Source organism: Athene cunicularia (genome assembly GCF_003259725.1).
Source record: "Athene cunicularia isolate RWA chromosome 15 unlocalized genomic scaffold, athCun1 chr15_part1, whole genome shotgun sequence".
Lineage (NCBI taxonomy): Eukaryota > Metazoa > Chordata > Aves > Strigiformes > Strigidae > Athene > Athene cunicularia.
Window position 1 is genome coordinate 5,497,275 of NW_020799121.1, and position 20,390 is coordinate 5,517,664.

Consider the following 20,390-nt stretch of genomic DNA (forward strand, 5'->3'; position numbering starts at 1 on the left):
GGAATAAAAGATCAAAGATTAAAAAAAAAGGAAAAACAGGTAGGAGTTCTGAATAGGATAAAACAAGTTGCACAGTTGTGTAGTTTGAAGATTTAAAATAAGTTTAGAGCAGATCAGCAAAGTTCACTTCACTGACAGGAACAGTTTCACTCACTGTTTTGGCTTTCCTTAACCAGCAAAAAATTAAATCCTTCTCAAAAAGCACAACTAGAAGTCAAAAGAATGCTCAAGACCAAGGTATTTTAGCAAGTTCTGGAGGAAAAAAAAAAAAAAGCAAAATGCCTAATGCCAAGAAATCTGTAATAATAATAAAAGAACAACCATTTTCAGTGACCAGATTCAATTAAGAAAAACAAATGATGTCTTCATATATCAAACCCATGCTAGAAGCATGGACCTAAGAATTAAATGTTAGCCATACATTTAGGCATATACATTAGCCAAAAAGCCTACGTAGTCTGTTGTATTGGGGTGAAACAGCCCTATTTAGAACTACATCCTCTGAGTTGTGTTCCATTTCTCATAAGAAGCTGATGTCTCTTTTCCTATGTTATCTTCTAAAAAAATAATGATCATACCTGATTATCTAAAACTACCGTATCCTACTACCAACGACTATACAAGTATGCTATACGTTGCATTTATAACTTACACCAAGTGAAGGAGCATGCACTGAAAACATATTACTATCGTAAACACCCATTTGCTTTTACCATTCAGTTACCTGATCTTTTCCACATCAGTTGCATCCAGCTCAAGTTATACAAACGGTTGCTAGTACACCCAAGATAGACATGCTCACTTGCTTATAAATTAGTTTTTTCAAAACAACCAACCCAGAGTATGAGAATAAACTTGCAATTCAAAGTTTGATGCTGCTTCTTTTTTATCCACGGTCATTTACCATTCTTACATTGAATGAGAGCAATCACTGTAATAGTGAATTAAATCCTAATTTGTACAGTCAAATATTCTGTGATCCTGTTCACTGTGTGTTTTCTGCCACCTTATGCTGTTCATCAGCATTCAAAGATACACAGATAGGTGAAAAAGAATTCAGCTCACATCTCAATGGGGAAGTGAATCCCTTGCAGGCAAACTTGGCAACGCGGTCTGACCCAGGTTCTGGGTCATGCAAGTCCAAACCCCTCCAAAGAGCTCTGGCAGTCTTCAGAAAAGGAAGAGGCTTCCCCCCACCCCCCTTCCTCCCCTACTTTCTTATCCAAGAAATAAACGGAAGGGAGGAGCAGTACATTTTCCAGAACCATGGTACCTTGTCCTCTCAGATGAACAGAGACAACAGTACATTTCAACTTTATTAGAAAAAACCCAAAAGTTTATACAAAGCTCTGCATTTTACAGAAAACCACCTCCCCCAAACACAAAGAAATCCGACATTGCAAGCTGTACGCATTTTCTTTTTTCATATACATACATATATATATGTACATACACATATATATATGTGTGTGGGCGCACGCATGTATATATATAGTGTGTGACATGTACTTTTTTTGCATGGTTTGCATTCATTATTTTACAAAGTCAACATTCAGTAGAAAAAAAAGGATCTTTGTTACCATTATTTTCTCATATAAATAACTGTGAGCAGTCCCTCTGCAGATAGATAAAAAACACCTTTTCGTGTCGTTCTGTAAAAAACAGACATTGCTGAAATGGTACTGAAATCTTTCTCAAGTTATTTCAATACCACCATAAAAATATCATCTAGCCCCCATTTCAAAATGCTTGTCCAAGGCATTAAAAGAGAAAGGACCGTAAGACAATTCTGGAGAGATCAGTTCTTTAAGCCAACATTCAGGTAGGTAATTTTTGCTGAACCTCATACATTGGTGTGAAATGAGCACAAACAGGAGGCCAACCTCTCTGTCTGCCTGGAAAATCTGGTTCTTTGCCTACTGTCACTGAGTCACATTCTAACAAAGCACCCAGCAGTGCCAACGAGCTGACAGACATTCAGCTCACCCTTCTTGCCCCACAACAAAGCCACAGAGTTTCCTGATGAAATTAAAATCTCTATCAGCTCAGCAAATTTTTCCTACTCCATTTACCTTAAAAGTACCTGTTGGAATAATCGTGGCATGGCTACAGACATTAGGTTGTTGAATTACTGGGAGAAAAACTTAAATAGTGGGGAAAATGCAGGACAACAACTAAAAGGAAGAAAATGCTATAGAAAAGAGTTACTGGAGTGACTCCCAAGGCTCTGGTTTGAAGAAGCAGAAACAGCAGAGATATAAATTGCAGCTCAAAACATCCTTGTGTTTACTGAAGTTAAAGGTGACAGTGTGGTCCAAATTAATCAACTGCCTGGTAAACAATCATTCTTTCTGTCAAGCACCATGATGGGGAGAATGGCAAAGATTTTGAAGGCAATACAAGTGGTAGTGGTGATAACAAAGGTAATGAAAGTGAAGAACACAATGATGCCAATTAAATGGAGAGTAATGCCAACGAAGATGTTTCAACTGCCAGAGATGCTGGCAACAAGAAGAATGGTTATATGGTTGGTGTTGATGATGGCCAGAATTCATTCATATGTCCATGTAGTCATCATCTTCATCAGTATCACTTTCCAGTGAGGACTCCTGGCTTGAGGTCTCTAAGATTTCCAAAGCTGGCTGACAAAGGCTCTCCTTCTTTACATTCGCTGCAGACTGAGCAGACAAAATAGCAGACTGATCCCAAAAAGAGAGAGAGAGAATATATTGCTAAATAGTCAGGATAAACCCATGGTCACAGGGGTAAAAGCCAACTGGTTGCTATTCCTTCACATTCAATAGCTCTCTTACTTCTATAAAAGATATGGCATCCTAATGTGAAACAACATTTACCAGTAGGCTTCCCCACAGTTAATATTCTGATAGCTTCCACTAACCTAAGAACTGCAATGGCTGCACTAACTCTCTCAGCCATTTTTGTAGTTCTTTCTAATTCCCTCAGAAAAGGGATAAAGACTAGGATAGCTATTTCACCCATGCCCAATATTTTACCAGTCCTTAAAAACTGGCTCCTGCTGAGAAGAGCTAACATCACCTTCTACTACTTATACTACCTCTGGTTATGAACTGGGGACAGGAACTGTTGCTCCTTTCATACAAGTATTCTATTGAGGGGAGAATTAAGACAAAAACAATAATCTAGAAAATTACTGTTTCCCTTTCATTACCTTTAATTTTTGCTTGGTCTCTTCTGAAATGCTGCCCTTTGGAGAAAGGAGGGTGGGAGTGGGTGGAGTGACAGTGATCTCAGGTGGAAATTTGGTGACAGATGAAGGTATGAAAAGCTTTGGCATGTTGGGCAGAATGCGAGTTTTTACTCGGGTGCCATCTGTCTTGTTCTGCTGATTTCCCAAAGTCTGTGAACTGGAGCTGAGTTCAGGCTTGGAACTGGAGGCTAAACAGAAAATTGTAAGAAAAAACATGTTAGGAAGCTATCTAGGCTTTCAGATGTCAAAAAAGACGGAACATTTCATTGTTAGACATATGGCTGGCTCAAAAGGTCTTCCTTCAAGCTTTGCTTTAGGTCTCAGGAACAGAAGAAAGTGCCTCAAGATTCTATAACAACTGGAAACAAGTAATAATTTAAAAAAATCCAGCAGAAACTCAATCTGACCGAGCATGACAACTGGTAGGGTAGTACTGACCCATCCAGTTAGAAGGCTACTACAAACACCATTTTCCCACTTCATGTTTCAGATGCAACCATCTTATCTTTGCATTCTCCATTCTGTAATGCAACAAGTAAAGCTACTTAGCTTTACTTTTGAGTCTTAATTTCCTCCATGATAGAGTTGCCTCTTTAATTATTGAGATAGCAACTCCTCAACAATTTAAGAAAAATATATGGTAACACCAAAAAAAATTTCCTCACTATTCTCTTCAAATACTGCCATAAAAACCTCCTCGGTGTGCTCATGACACCATCTCCCACACTAGTTAGCATCCTTTTCACATATTTCCCAACTGTCTCAGCTTGTGCTCTTTACCATACAAACTCACTCAGACAGGGCTCATCTCATGAAGTAAAGAGGGGTCTAGCCCTTCTCTAGGCATTATCACATTTGAAAATAATATATACATGACAATAATGAGTAGGAGACAATGCTTTCACATTAAAAACTGATAGTTTGTTAAAAAATAATGCTGCTTCACATGGAATCAAAACTATTTTTTTAAAAAAGTTTTATGAATGAAAACACTAGAGTCTGTTTCAGATTGATAATAATGACAGGTGTTCAAATGTATTTTTTCAGATTCAGTCTTGTCATATCCATCTCTTGCAGATTGCTGGTACTGACATGGCCACTTAAACCACAGCAAAATAAAATGCCAGCTGCTGATGCTATCCTGAAAAATAAGCAATAGTAGAACTAACTACTAAGGGATATAAAATTGAATTGTATGTTCTCAACTGTATACAAGAATGTAAGCACTGTCACAACAGATAAGGCACAGCTTTTCAACAAGGTCAGTGACCCATCTTCATGGGCAGCCAATCATTTCAGAGAAGACTACCAGAAACGTTGCAGTAATCACAGGATAACCTGCCTCTCACAAATAAGGAAAAATGAGATATCCCTAACATTAATACCTAGGTTATGCCCATCTGAAATACCAAGTTTCACATTTTTTTCAATTAAAACACCAACTCCTTAGGAAGGGGGCAGGGGAGGGATAGAAAGCATTAACTGCTGTAATGCTGGTTTTAATGTTTACTCAGCCTGAGTCAGGTTTTGTGAAAAACTGTTTCCTTCTGCTAAATATTCCAACAGTGTAATCCAAAGTGTTGTCATATTGCCCCATATAAGATTTCAATTAAAAGAAAAATTCTACTTTAAAGGATGCACAAACTACATAGCATGATAGCCTGTACTGGGAGGGTTTTTCATTTGTCTTTGCTGCTGTGGTATTTAGCATGCAAGTCATGCACCAAAAAGAATAACCATTAAGGAACGACAAGGCACTTTCCCAGGAAGCTGGGACATTGCTAGGAATGCCTCTAAACTCTGGAATAATTGACTGGAAGGCAGGCAGAGAAACTGAGGAATATGAATCACAACTATCTAATCAATCAATCCCTACAGCTAACCACCCATATTCAGAATTCTTTGAAGCACAGAAAGCTCCTACCTTGTGTACACACATGTCCTGAATTTGTGCTGGTCACTGATTCCACTTGCCAGCAAACAGGCTCTGGTGATGGTGCAACAGTAGCCATTTTCATCTGCTGACAAAGCCGTGACTCCTGTTGCTGAAATCCAAGCCCCTCCAAAGGCACTTCAAGCTCTTCTTCCTCTTTAGTAATGAAATATAATTCACAGATTAAGAAACACCCTGATCTCTCTCCTAAGCCTCAGTCCTTTTGCTGTTTTACCAACTGTTAGAAATTTTTTTAACCCTTGCTCTATTTCTAAACTGTAACATGACTGACTGAAATACTGACAAGCTAAGATGGCAATACCAACATTTTCATACTTGTTGCCACCAATTCAAACTCTTAAAAAAATAAATGTCATTTAAAAAGCGAAAGAAAAAATTCTTGTGTATGGCATTTTGTTATCTCTGCACATCTGCAAGAAAAGCACATGCAACTGACCGTTCTCCTTTGGAGATGCGAGGGTTGAAACACCTGCCATACATGCAGAGCAAAATCCATCACCCTTAATGATGAGCCAGCTGTGATCGATAGGTCCCTCTGATCTACAACCACAGGTCCATGCCACAGTGAAGTGCAGCTTACTGATAAGTAAGATTAATCACTGTGAACATCCACTAACGGGGACAAATATGGTTTTTACAAAACCAATACCAAGTTATACTAAATGCCCACTTTTCACTGATATGTCCACTGTGTCTCTATAAATACATTAGTCTAAAATTCCAACCTTCTGCTATTCCAGAACTTGGGATGCTTCTAATTCAGAATCCATGTATGTGTACGTACAATCTATTTATTACATACTATCTGTATCTGATTTAAATTAATGCAGTGTTAAACCAGTTTCCTTATACACTGAGCTGCCTATTGTAAGTAACAGGAGTAATTGTCACTGAACTATTGAGAGCTACTGGTGCCCTTTCTGGGAAGGGCAGACTGAAACAGCGGCAAGCCTTTCAAGGCTACGGACTCACAAACAAGCTCTTATTCTCTGATAAAATGAAGACATCCTTCAAAACCAAAGGGCTGTCTGGTCTAATTTGAATCATCTTATATTTACACAGGCTAAGGTGTGCAAAGGCAGCTATCACAGCCCAGCAGATGCAATGTATATTCACAGTCTAACTTGCTCTAAAATTCTTTATATGTCCATGCTCTAAATTAATTTTGGATTTTGACAGTGTGATGTCTTAAAAAGGAATATATATTTCAACTTTTCTTCATTGGAAAAATACTCCCACCCCCTCAAGTGTTGAAAACACTTCTCCATCTTCATCAATGTAGATAAGAGCTTGGAATTTACCATGGTAATATTCTCCTCTACAAGAGTTCCCCTTGCTGAAAATCCTTAAGACAACATTACAGCTTATCAGCTTGGTAAAAGTCAGACCAATACAGTTTGAAAGATGCAACTTTTTTAATGAATTAGATTTTCTAGGATTCTTGAATAATTTGTACAAAAAAAGGATTACCAAAGCAGACTGCAAGTTCTTTCATCCACTAATTTTCATTGGTAAAGAACCTAACCCATCAGCTAAACTTGCAGCTGATAGCCAATATAAGCCTTAGGATAAATGAGTTTGCTTGTAGAGAATTCTCCAATAGTTCCCAAAAAGGAAAGGTCACACACTACAGCACAAATCACAGGCAGCTTCTGTTCTGTGATGTTCCGCTCACTATCAAGCACAAAATGGAAAGGACTAACGCAGAAGAATGTAGTTCTCATTCTCAGCACTCTCTTGCACATTTCTCTATAGATACTTTAAAATACAGCATTGGAGGTAGGAAAATAACAGTTGCATCTATACATGTATTGTATTAATAGACCAAATCAGCTTAAAACCAAACACAGAATGAAGTACTTAACAACAGGAATCTTGACTAGGAAAATCATAATTCACTGTTTCCCTGTTTAAAAAGCAGAGGATAGCTGAAGGATGGTTTTGTCTATTTGCCTGCCCTTTTTACCAGATACTCATATGATTTAACCACATGCTGGCAAAGTACAAGAGACTGTACGAAGAAGGATCAGCCCTAACATGGCCTGAAGCCAATATACACATATCCCATTACACTTCTAGAGTCTGATGATAAGCTGTAGTCTAAATCCAGAAGACTCCCACACTGAAATGGCTACAAAACACTTGATTAAAAGATAGGAAGAAACGTTACATCAACATTTGAGGAAAAGCAAGATGAAAACGATGATTTCAGAAGATTACCCTACCAGACAGCTAAGAAGTCAACTACTTTTTAACTTACTCCAACACTCCAGAATCACAGTCTTAAGTATCTAGGGTAAGTACTAACAGTTCTTTCTTATCCATTTACCAATCAAGAATCCAAAACAGTAATTATTTTAGCTGATACAAAACTATATACAAATAAACTGCAATTCCTACAGCTGCAACTATACTGCTATCTGAGAACAGTTTTGTATGTACTCAGCTGCTAAATTACATTAGGGACTTATTAGTTCACCATTCAGAATAAGAGCTCTGATTTGCATTATTGTTTAATGACAAAACTCTACCTCTTATGCTGATTATGATCTTTGTTTAATTATAAGATATATCATTGCTTAAGCTGATTTGCTGTGCTTTATTTCAACTAAATTATGCCCCACTGACAAAAGCTCTTTTGAGCAGCCTATTTCTAGGAAGATGTTACAAGACTGGTCTCAGTCTACGTTCTTTTTTGAGCAATCAGCATACTCATATTCATCTCTATCTTCCATATTATATCTGTTTTTGTTAAGTTTTGAAGATCCAGTTTTACAGTGCAGTAAAATTAGATTTATTTTGAATAAAATTATGTGTTAGCCCTTTTCAGTGTAGAAGTGAATGGAAATGAAAGGGCAGGAGTCTGGCACACTAAGTGTGTATTTCTATCACTGCACTTCTGGAAACAACACTTGTTAATATTCTATTAGGCTGCGTCTTTCAGTACATGAGAAATCAAGAACCATTGTCTGTTAATCAATCCCTTGCTGTCAGAGGTGTTAAATACACAGTGACTGAATTCTGTCCTCTGACTGGGTCATACCCTTTATTCCTTTAGGACCATAAAATTTTGTTCTTTTTTTAATAGTCACTTGAGTGGCATTATTTCCAAGTTAAAAATAAAGTTAACGAACAAAATATTTTTTTTACATTCTTGAAAATAACAAGAATTGGTTGTTTCATGCGTACAGATCATAATTTATACTATTTATACTTTAATACGGTGCACAGATATTTATTGTATCTTTCATTACAGATGAAAAAGGGCAAAAGAGAGAAGGATAATCAGAACACACACACAGTTGGATCTCCTATTATTTGTCTAAAACAGATTTCTGAAGAGAATATCTTGATATTTGTCTTGTGGAAGATGCTGTTATAGCCCTGAACATAATGTCCTAGTTTTTCTAATAAAAACTTTCCCCAGGGAGGTAAAGACTCCACTAACTCATGAGCCACAATATTCTGCACAAGTGCAAGAGCACAAGAATACAAGTACTGAACATTCTGAAGGTGTTCAGAAGCTCAGATTTAGTATCAGTTAACAAATCTTTTGGTAATACCCAGTACTTGTACTGTCCTGGCAGGTTTTCAAACATTAGCTCTACAAACACAGTTTAAAATAAAATCAGTTTCTGAAGACGTAATACGTAATAGTTACTTGTCTCCAGGCTGAAGATGGGACAGGTACTGTACTCTGGAGATCCATTTAGCACTCTCACGACACAACACACAAAAATTAAGCACATAGAAAAAACCCACAGATTTACAGTGCATATGATTATTTATATTGAAAAGTTCATCTCCAATTGAGCTGGATTACAAGTATTTTTTTTCAGCCTTCCCTTTCCCAACAACTGTCTAAATACATATAAAATAGTATACACATAGAAAGAGGCACATCATACCTTTCAACATCTCCCTGCTTTAGTGAGGAAGAAACAAGCTGAAAACAATTCAATGCAACAACCTACTCCAGCTTTCCTCTCCAACCTCTTTCCACTTGTTGCCAGGGTAACCAGTGTTTGCAGATGCCTATAGCGGGCGCCTGGGTTCATGACTTCATCACAGTTAATATTCTCTCTCGGTCTCTCTTTATACATAGAATATATACACTACATACATATATCCACACACTATAAACATATAGATTATACAACCCCAGCAACCGTTTTTACACTGAGACAATTTACTTTGCTATTCAGATGTGTATAAAATGAAAAATAACACTGTCAAAAATATTCACTTGGCAATTTGCAGATGTGGAGAAAGTTTAAAAGCAGTAGTACTGTAACCAGTAAGCAGCTGCTCTGGTCTCTCTGCACTGCACTACACACTTAAATCATTTGATTTTGTAATGCTGTCAGGTATAAGAGACATTTAACATTACAGTGTTATAAAACATTTTATGTGGAATTTCAAAAAAGCCTTTAGTCATGCACTAACCCTATTACATGACAATTGAAAGACAAGCTCAGAAAATGTGACTAGCACCTTGAAAAAAATGTTAACCAGTTTCTGATGGAAGCAGTTTGAAGTATTATAACACAGATATGTTAAAGAATACAAGCAACTTACAGTGCATGCACAAAACATCATTTCATTACAGGAAAGGAAGGAGCTGAGCTTTGAACTCCAGGACAGAAGACTAACATGATTTCAAAAGCAAATGCTTGGAGAAATGAATAGACAACAACTTCAAGTGCTTAAATAAAGCACTTGCACCACTTGCCTTCATCCCTCTGCAACACAACTTCCCCAGCAGTTCTGTGTGTCAAGACAAAAAGCCTGAATACACACTACTATGGTTTAGCAAGTCTGTATTACCTTGCCTTCCAACTACTTCAAAAGAGTCAGGGATTGAATTCAGTGTGCCTACAGACACTAGGAAATACTTCTTTTACTAGTCCCAGTAACAACTGGTTTATTTTGTATTTTAATGGCCACCCACAGCACATGCAATTGTTCACAGAACTGACTTACTCATTCACCATAGAAGGTAGATACTGTTTTTTTTATGGTGATGGAAATGGGTCTGATTCTTTTCTTCCTGACACAGTGGAGTAAATATCTTACCACATTTCCAAGGAATAGTGCTAATGGGAAAACAATTAATTTTCTGTATTCCATCTGCCTCACCCTCCAGTGTGCTGGGAATAAATACAGCCTTTTTCCCCATACAGCAGTTGCAAAGGCCACGGAAAGCTTGAATTTGAAGGAACTCAGAGTTTCCTCATACACTGTGCTACTAAGCCAATGGAAAGTCTGCACTGGAACACAGGTTGGTTCAGCTGAACAGAGTCTGGTTAAGGATGCTGACCTACAGAAATAATGGGGGCATCAGCCCTCGAATGGTATTTGCCATGAGGTACTACACAACAGCAGGCAGTGGGACTACTTAGTTCATCACAGGATGCGGTAGGTATACTTGGTAGCCTTTCGTTACCCATTTTCTTTCTCTAAATTCATTCTAAATACCCTGCCATTAAATTTATTTCTAAAAAACCACTACCAAGTCATAACTGTAGAAGTAAGTATTTTACTTGAAATGCCAAATTCAGGAAATTACATTCAAAGCTGACACACAAAGCCATGTGTTAAAAATTAAGCGTCAGAATAATTTTGGAGGCGAAAAGCTGCAGAACACTTCTATTGCCCCCTGAAATGAAAGAAATTCAAGCAGTCTGGTGAACAGAAGTTCACACTGTAATAGCATGGCATACTGCTATATTTATCGCTAGGGTCCTGAACAGAGAGTCTACTGTACAATTATATGAGACATACCCCAAAATGCTTCCTAACACCAAGGTCAGCTGTCACTGAACAACATTAATGTGATTAAAACTTAAAACAGGTGGCTGCTCTGAAAGTGCCCTCTGGAAACAGTCCCCAGCCCACACTCATTCCCAAGCTACCAGGTCCCTGTAACAGCCCCGCCGGAACCAGTCTGACAGCAGAGAGAGTGGATCCATGTCCAGAAACATCTCGTCACTAACACGGTTCCTAGCGGTGGCGTGTGTGTTGGGAAAGAAGACCCCTGAAGTTCATTACTAACATTCTCTCTCCCTTTTTAAAACAAAGCAAAACTTGAATTAAAAAAAAAAAAGGCCTAGATGAAAGACAACAGTCAGATATTCAGCTACATGAACTTTCAAATGGCATTATAAAAATACAGCTAATTGATATTTGTGTTTTAACATCCAACTCACCAAGCACACATCATTTTGAGAGCATCACACAGTAGCACCTGTGGGTAGTAAGTCACCCATTTGCGGTCTATTGCTTCAGAATTTTATGCACTAGTTATCTAATGAAACACGTAAGACCTTTCCTTCTCTGTCAGTATTTCATCCTTCTTTAGTCTGACAGCCAGATAAGCACAATTCAAATGAGCAAAAGCAGCTGTTAGAAAAAAAATCTCTTTAATATAATGACACCCCACAATTTTCTAAGAACTTTGTAAGTAACGTAACACCTGTGCAGTAGGCTTACAACTAGATCTCTCTTTAGTCCTCATTTGTGCAGGAATATATGTAAATTTTATGCTGCTGGCAGTAATCTAAAACTAGTGAAACTGAAACACACTGTAACAATATAGCATCATTACCATGTTCTTCTACAAAAGGTCTCCAGAAAATGTGTTCCATTTGTGTAAGATATTCATAGCCCAGTGACTCCCTGAGATTTTCAGGGGGATCTAAGTGTGCACGGGGCTAGAGAAGCCTCTTGGACCACAAACCTGCCCAGACTGCACTAAACCCCTGGCTATGTACCATCACCTCACAGGGCACAGTTGTGAAGCTGCCACTCCTGCCCTATTTGCTCTTACTGATCTAACATGGGTACGTAAAAACAATGACAGTTTTAATGTCAAAGGATTTTCTGCACACTGTTGCATTGAATAAATAAAACTTAAGAAATATGAAGGGTAAAGATCAGAAACAGACATTAAGTGTACTGAAGAACTCTTCTGGAATGAATCTGTTGTGATACCAAAGCAAATCATTGAAGTTCCAAAGGGAAAAGAGAGGACTGACTGGAATTGTCTGAGCACTCAGCAAAAAGGAATTAAAAAGTCATTCACAAACAGGAAACCCCCTGCTGACATTCAGCAGTGAAGTTGTTTTCAGAGTGCACCCATTGTGAAAAAGAAAAAGCTTCATGAAAAGCAAGGATCAGACAAGGGGAAGGCAGAATGTGAATGCCAAGGAGGCTGAAGCAGCAAGAGATCAGAAAGAGCAAATGCAGAGCTAGCCGAAGGCAGCCTGACAGATTTCCATTAGTGACTCTGCAGTCACTAACAGGTGGATAGGAGCTTCTACCCTAGGATGGTACAAAAGGCGTGGGGTTATAAGTATTTAAAGAAGAGTTTTTAAAGCCTTAGAGGAACTCAGCCTTGGGAACTGAGGAAGACAGTTGCCAGAAAACACAGTAAGTCAACGTGGGAAATGAAGGAGAAAGTAATGAAAGTAAGTTGCCTACAAGTGACACAAGAAATCAGAGTAGAACACCACATGCATATAAAAGAGAACCCTCACACTAGGTAACTGCAAAATGAAGGTGGCTCACATGAGGCCACAGATCTTTGGCCAGTCTTTTTCTGTGTTTCAGCTTTTTTTGAGCCATCTGTTGAGAAAAACTGTGCTCTAAAGCATGATTTTAAATTCTGATTTAATTCAGAAAAAAACAACGTAAGACACTGATTGCAATTAAGAGGGTTGAATGTTACTACTTCCAGTCGTCTAAAAAGTACCTGAAAGTTTGAATTGAAATCCATAGTTAAAATAAGGCATACAACAGGGGTAAATACTTTGGGCATTTTGTGCAGCAGAAAGTTTCCAGTACACCGAATTACAGGCTCTTAAAAATCAGTGTTTTGTCTTTAGAAATTTCTGACAAGCAAACTCAGAAGACATTGAGATCAGTATGTAGCTAAACTTAACTAGAGATGACAACCTACAATCTCCATTATTTCACTCAGAAACAGGGAATGTGGGTGTCCACTGATGCCTGGTTATCTAGAAACTGTGAGGAATCAAGGTCAAATCTTGTGCCATGCACTGTTTTGATATGAAGACAGATTCTGTTAATGCAAAATTATAGAGTTGACATTGTTTTAAGTATTTACGTCTCCCTCAGGTAAACTGCCTCAGTCTTCTGAGAACTCAGTATCAAACTAAGGTCACCTAACAGATGTTTTGCCTAGATAACAAACATTTAAAATTATAGCAGGATATTCACATGGCTTATAGAGTGCAATTTCCCTGCACAATTCAGAAAGAACTGTCTTCCTGAGCTCTGAATTTCAAAGTTTGGACAACTACATCATGACCTTGTTTTGATGTGGAAATGCTCAGGCCTTAAACGAACAAAAATTTAAGGGGGGGGGGGGAAAAGACATAACTTACAAAAATGTCAAGTATAAAAACCTTCTCTTGGTATCAAAACTTAAATGTGAATGTTTTCCTGTTCATTCCTTGTAAGAATCATTATTAAAATATGAATAGTGAAAAAGAAGAAAATGTTAAGATTTTTCAACAATTTAAAGCAGTATAATACTGGAACAGTGTGGCTGCCCTGTTTTAGTTTTCCCAGTGAAAATTTTAGGCTGAGTCACAAAGGCTAATAGTCCAATGTACATTTAAGCCTAAACGTAGGAAGCTCTCACACTGAAACTACCACTATCGTCACTTTGCTGCTGGACTTCATTACGCTGTATTCTGTACCAGTTAGTCATGTACTAGACAAAATCTCACTAAAATATTTACATAAGAAATGAGTGGCATAGTATCAACATCGCTTGGAAAGCCGTTCCTTTTTCTGGGTGAAGTCACAGAAAATGATAGCAGCTAATATTGTCTGATGTGGAATACTTTCACATGAAAAAAGAGATACAGGAGGAGGTGACAAGAGACAAAGAAGACGTCAACAGATTACTTTAAAAATGGGAGGAGTTTCTACGGAAACAGAGCTAATAGAAGGCAGATTAAAATGGGTTGTAACAATTATAAATAATTCTTTTTAGAGGCGGTGGATGCAGAGGTAGGAGAATTAAAAAGAAAAATAAAGGACACAGCAGTAATTGGTGTCTTTCTCATCTAGAGAAATGACCTGTCAGATAGGTCTGAGAGCCAGAAAGCCAGATACAACGCATGCACTCAGCACTGGAATGGGAGCTCTGCACAGAGAGCCTCTTGATCTTCAGACACAGTTTCAGAGGTGTAGTTCTGGCAGCTAACCCTTCCATCTCTCTCAACCAAGACGATGTATAGAAAGCATGAAAGAAGAATGAAGAATATATAACTTTACAACTCTAACAAAGCCTGGGAAGTCAAAAGATTAAAATAAACGTTCCAATCGCTGCAGTGTGGCTTGGGAAATTGCAGAGAGGAAAGCATGTCAGCAATGCTTGTGAGTTCTGTTTGAAAACCAAAAGAACGCGTGAGTTCTTATCTGCATTGTCATTCCTACCAGTCTCCTTAGTAAGTGTACAGCAGCTTCACAGAGGATTCATTTTTTTTCTCCTCTGTTATCTACACACAAACCTGGATTACTCCCTGTTGAACAAGTCTGCCACGATATCTCATGACACCATGCAACTCCATTCTTTAGCTTCATAAGGACAGTAACAACGTGGTTTACACATTGACTGATCCATTCCTTCCCTTATCACTCCCCTTTCCTTTCTTCCCCTCTCAAGACAATCTCTCCTTGAACTTCTAAAAAAGGAAAATTAGATTATTATAATGCAACTGCTAATACTGGATGTTAAATTTCAGTTTTGTCCTGTACTTAGAGATTAGCAAATTGGGAAAACTGATTTCTCTCTAATTTGCTCTTTGTTGCTCATGAATTCAGAATATTACATGCATTCAGATGCCAAGGCTGATTACATATGGAAAGAAATAAAATACCATAAGTATACAGACATAAATTTCAGGAACTCACAAAACCAGATTAACAAAACTTCCAGACTAGATCACACTCTATCCATTGTCAGTATTATGCACCATTAAGCCTCACAAATCTGGGCACTATTTCCACTGTATCCTCATCTGTCACCTTCCACAATACCTGTTATGTATATGGTTCATTCATAACTTTATCTAGGCTCCTATGAATTTGTCTATGGCATTTGGTGAGTAGTGTTAGGGCCCAAGCTTGTGAACAGATGGAGTGAGCACAAGCAGCAGCAGATGCTTTTTCAGACAGTGTTCCTGCTAAGGTTGCAAGAAAGTACAGGCTACGGCAGGTGCTCTGCCACCTTAACATGCACAGTGTCCCACAAATAAGCACAATCATGTCTTTTGGGCACCCAAGGCAAGTCTGAAATTCAGTTTAATCTTACTTCATTCCCCAAAGGGGATCAGTACTGCCTTTGCACAGTGATTTTGTCTACTGCTAACAAACCAGCCTGCCATGACAGCAGCAAAGACAGTATTCTCATATAATTCTTTCCTCATCTAGACAAACTGTATAGGACCAGGTACATAACACAGCCCAAAACAAATCACATGATCATGCGATAGAATAAAGAACATTTGTTCTGTTTCTTCAATTCTCTTCTGTAACATTGCACATAAACATGCTAGGGCTATAAATAATGTATTCGCAACATTCCAGTCCTGCCAGATGCTTCTTTTCTCAAATGTGAAAAGTAATAGTGATGATACACTATGGACCATGTAGAAGCTTGGAATTTTCAGTGTTATGTATCTCCACACACATCTACAGGGCAGCGATAGCTATGTGTCTAATTATGTTAATCAGGCACTTGTAAGTCAGATGTAGGCTGTCCACCAGTTTATTTCAATTATAACTACTTCTAATTTTTTTAAAGATTTAAGGTATTTTAAAGAACTAGATCTTCACATCTCTGAAGAGACTAAACCAAATGGTTGGGCTTTTTTATGCTACTAGAGACTTCTCTAATTCTCTATTTAAAACTATTTTTAGGCTGCTATTCCATGACTTCACATGCAAGCTACATCGACAATGATGTCTCTCTTTTAATCTAGTCTAGTAATTAAAATATGTATTAATTACTTAGATATGCCCAATTCAGGATCAAGACAAAAATCTCTGTTTGTGTAGCCTTTTAAATGTGGTCTAGTGATCAGAAAATGGGACAGAATCAGAACTCAGGCACTGACTCACCACGTGGCCTTGGAAACTGATTAGAAAAGGCCAAACCATTGTCTCCCTGAGACTTACCACGCGTGAGATCACTCATGCTGGGAGCAGTCTCAGCATTCTGACTCCGGAGGTGCTCAGTGTCCCTGTGTGACTCCTGGGATGGAGGTACTGAAGATGCTGAGGAGGAGGAGGATGAAGAGGAAGAGGCTGGTTTGGATTTGGAATGCAGATCATTCAGTCTCAGAAGATTTTCAGGAGTCACAGTGTCTGGATTCACTGGGGTAGGATGCAGTGTGGCTGGTGTTACTGGGAAGAAGCTCTCTCTGTTGTCCTTTGTATGCTTTGGAGTTGTGGGTGCTTCTCCTGTGGACTACATGAAACAAAAAAGGGCAAGCAGAGACAGTGAGAAAATACATGCAAGTAATTCTGCATAAGCTTCAGTGACAACTGTAAGCAGTACAGCTTTCTGTAGACAGAAAGCATTCTCTCTAAAGTGAATATACAATCAATCACTACTATAAATAATATTTCTTATTTCTTATAATATTTCTTATAAATAAACCTTTCTCCTTGAACATTTAATCAATTCACATTTACAATGCTTTAGAAAATCCACCACATCATAACATACTTTCCTGAACTGTTACTAAGCATGAATTACAAACTCCTATGAATAGATTTCTTTCGTTTAAAAATGTCGACAAACCCTTGACCTGAACAAACAGATCTGCAGTGCTTTAAGAGTATTTGCAAATTATTAAAAGAAATTATCCTTAGTGAATGATGTGAGAAGAAATGGAGAAAGCAGAAAAACGTTTTGCTTGCAAAGTGATCAGACAAACTCCAAATTGTAAATTCCCAGTAACTGCAGAACTGAGTAACGCTGGGGTCCTGTTGCCTTTGCAGAAGTAACAGTGGCACCAACAGTGACGCCCTCCTCCAAAGCCAGGGCTAAGAATTTAACACAGTGTCATTGATTATATAGACAGAAGGTAGAAGCATGACATAAATTCACCAAAAAAGGGAACAAAAGTATCCATAAAATGAGTATCTTCTCTGTAATTTTTACCAGCAATCAAACAAAATATTCTTGCCTGTGAGGCTACAGAATGCATTTATTTCATGCTCTTTATAATCTTCATTTAATGGAGGCTTACTGAACTATAAAAGATACAGTTGAATGGAATCTTTGTTTAATTGTCTGTCTCATACCCCTACCATGAAGAAAAACTCCTTTTAACCATGGTGATAAGAGTATGAGTGTTCACAGACTTTTGCTGTCAAATGTAAAATCAAATTGGGCCCTAATGTCCTCAATGACCAAAGATTTACTAAAATACCAGAAGAGTCAGCGGACTTTCACTGAGAGAACAGAGCAAATTTCAGCTGGAGAAAATACATATTTAAAATTCAAAAGGCGGAAAGCACACAATCACATTTTTTTAAAAATAATTGGTGGAATGTATTTTTGAAGTTCCTGAATTTGATTAATCAAGCTCTAAAGAGCATATGATTAAAACGTGCCAAATAAAATATAGCAGCTAGATTCACAACAATTACCTTATTGGATCAAAAAAGGTCTATTCTACCTCTGAAAACAGCAAGTTTCTGATGTCTAAAGCGTCAGTTCTAGAACTAAAGGTCTCAAGATGCACAAACGGGATCACACAAACCTGAGGGAAATTAAACTGCAGAAAAAAGCATTAAGCCAGAAGTGAGATCAGTAGAGGAAATGGTTTCTGCTGTGATTTAGAGGGAAAACCCTTCACACCCATGCACTTCATTAACTTACATAATACATTATGTAGAACCTCATATTTCTGTGCTTGTATTATAGCCAACATTTTTTCAGCAGAAATACACGAAGGTACTACTAGTTAGGTACACAGTTGTTAAAAATATATCTGCATCTCAAACTGTATTTCTATAAAAATGCGCAGCTATTTCCAGAAACAGATAGAGGACGTTTGGAAAGTAACTCAGCAATATTTGGACGGTACTCAGAAGAAAAATTAGTGAGAGGAGTACAACATCATGGAGTAATTCCTGCTGGAACAGACCTCTGGAAGTCTCTGGTCCAACTTCCTGCTCAAAGCAGAGCTGACTTCAAAGTTAGACCAGCTTACTGAGGGCCTGTGTCGAGCCCAGTTCCAAATATCACCAAGGATGGAGATTCCACCACCAACCTGGGCCCCTGTTATAGTGTTTTACCAACTTGACAGTGAACTTTTTTTTTTCCTATCATTTAATCCAAATTTCTCTTGCTGCAACTTTAAAGGGTGCCTCTCATCAGGTTCCTGCCTCTCTGCTGAAGATAGTAATTCTGTATCTCCACCCTCCATTAGTCTTCTCTCCAGGATGAAGCAACCCAGCTCTCTCTATGACTTCATTGCCATAAGGGCACACCATTGACCCGTGTTCAACTTGTCCAGGGCTCCAAATCTTTTTTGGCAGAGCTGTTCCTCAGCCAGTTATTTTGCACAGGGGGCATTCTGCCCCAGGTATAGGACTCTAATTTTCTCTTTGTTGAACATCCAAGGTAGCTCCTATCAATGCAATGCTCCAGTCTACTGAAGTTCCTTTGAATGGTAGGTAGCCCTGCTCTCTAGCATATTGACCATGCCCTCAAGTTGGTGTCACTCAAACTCACTAAGGATTCACCCCGTACCATCATCCAAAGCATCAGAGAGGATGATGCCGTGGTATAAGTCTGAGGAATGCCACAGGAAATTGGTTGCCAGGTAGAATTCCAGTGGTTGGCCAACACGTATGTAACTAGGCAATGGAGGCAGTGACAAACACTGAAAAGAGAAAGGCCATCCTGTAAGTTGTAGATGATCAAGCACACATAGAGAAAAGGGTGACACTGAAACAACCCTCATTGGGATACACAGATGGAACCAAATTAATATTTAATTTATCTCAAAATGAAGATATTGTATCAGAGACAAGAAAAATAAATTACTTTTATTTTGAATTGGTTCCTCCAGAGGAAGCTGTGGTTTGGGTAAGGTTAGTTTGCAGAGAATCAACCTGGCTCAAAGAGAGTAAGATTTTATTTGCACAAAAGAATAAAGCTGAAACTAACATGATGTTTCTGCCTCAGTAAAATCATGACTAAAAGTTCTAATGTGTAATCAAAAAGTGCAGCCCTTATACCAAACAATGGCAACCTTAAAGGGAACCTTCCAGATGTGACCTGGTGAGGAGTCATCTAAGGCTTCTGTAAATAGACAGGTTCTTTTCAACCCAATGAAAGAGATATTGAAAGAAGAAAAAAACCCAACCCTCTCAATGACTTTTTCTCAAAAGCGGGTGTGGGAGTGGAAGAAAAAGAAGGAGAAAGCTATCTTTAAAATAGAAGTCAAGGCATTTAAAAACCCCCACCCTTAGTACTGTGTATTCTGCAACTCAGAGGCCCTAAGGGATATCACCCTGCTTCGTACGTTTTACTGGACCCAGAAACTGAAGATCACCCAAAAGCTGTAAGCAGAAAGCTAAGACGAGTACCACAGTGAGGTGCACGTTCTTATCTTTAAGAGATTTTGGTTTTAATGTAGGGGCAGTAATTCCTAGCACCTCTGATCATCAAGTGATGCTACTCACAAAACCCTGATAGGGACAATGTCACTAACTATACTACTCCAAACTTACAGGGCCACATTTCATCGTCCTGTAGGCAATTGCCTCCAGGAAAACACAAGACTTTGTAACACTTCATCTGAGAAATAAACCCAGAAAAATTCGTTACAGGAAGTCTTGGATTTGCCAGAAGCACTTTATGTTTATCTATGTCTACTGCTATACTAGCAGTAAGACACACTGAAGATTATTTTCCACAAATATACATTAGGAAACTGAGAAGCAGTGACAATCCTTTACCAGTGTTTTATGTGGTTTCTCATTAGTAATTTTTTTTTTTTTTTAGTTTTTACTTTGTTGTGGCTGTCAAAACTACAGAAATTCTCCTTCCCCCTCTCCAATCGACCTCACTATGCTGAGCATCTCTATTACCACCACTGCATTTGAAATACAGAAGCTTTATTATGAAGTGGCTTTAGTCATCAAGAG

At 38.2% G+C, this 20,390-nt stretch overlaps 1 protein-coding gene across 5 annotated transcripts in view; it reads right to left on the reverse strand.

The window, feature by feature from the left end:
• Positions 1-1,303: 1,303 nt before the first annotated feature.
• The window catches only part of CABIN1 (calcineurin binding protein 1), a 117,299-nt gene continuing 98,212 nt past the window's right edge, over positions 1,304-20,390 (reverse strand). For 3 of the 5 annotated variants that reach the window (XM_026859580.1, XM_026859581.1, XM_026859582.1), the window contains exons 34-37: positions 16,398-16,689; positions 5,154-5,318; positions 3,191-3,417; positions 2,314-2,699 (exon numbers count right to left, since the gene is read on the reverse strand). In XM_026859580.1, the coding sequence (XP_026715381.1) occupies positions 2,556-2,699; positions 3,191-3,417; positions 5,154-5,318; positions 16,398-16,689 (828 nt within the window). In that variant the 3' untranslated portion in view covers positions 2,314-2,555. Of the gene's footprint in view, positions 2,700-3,190; positions 3,418-5,153; positions 5,319-16,397; positions 16,690-20,390 lie in introns of all 5 variants that reach the window. The other 2 variants (XM_026859583.1, XM_026859579.1) reach the window with 1 other exon arrangement.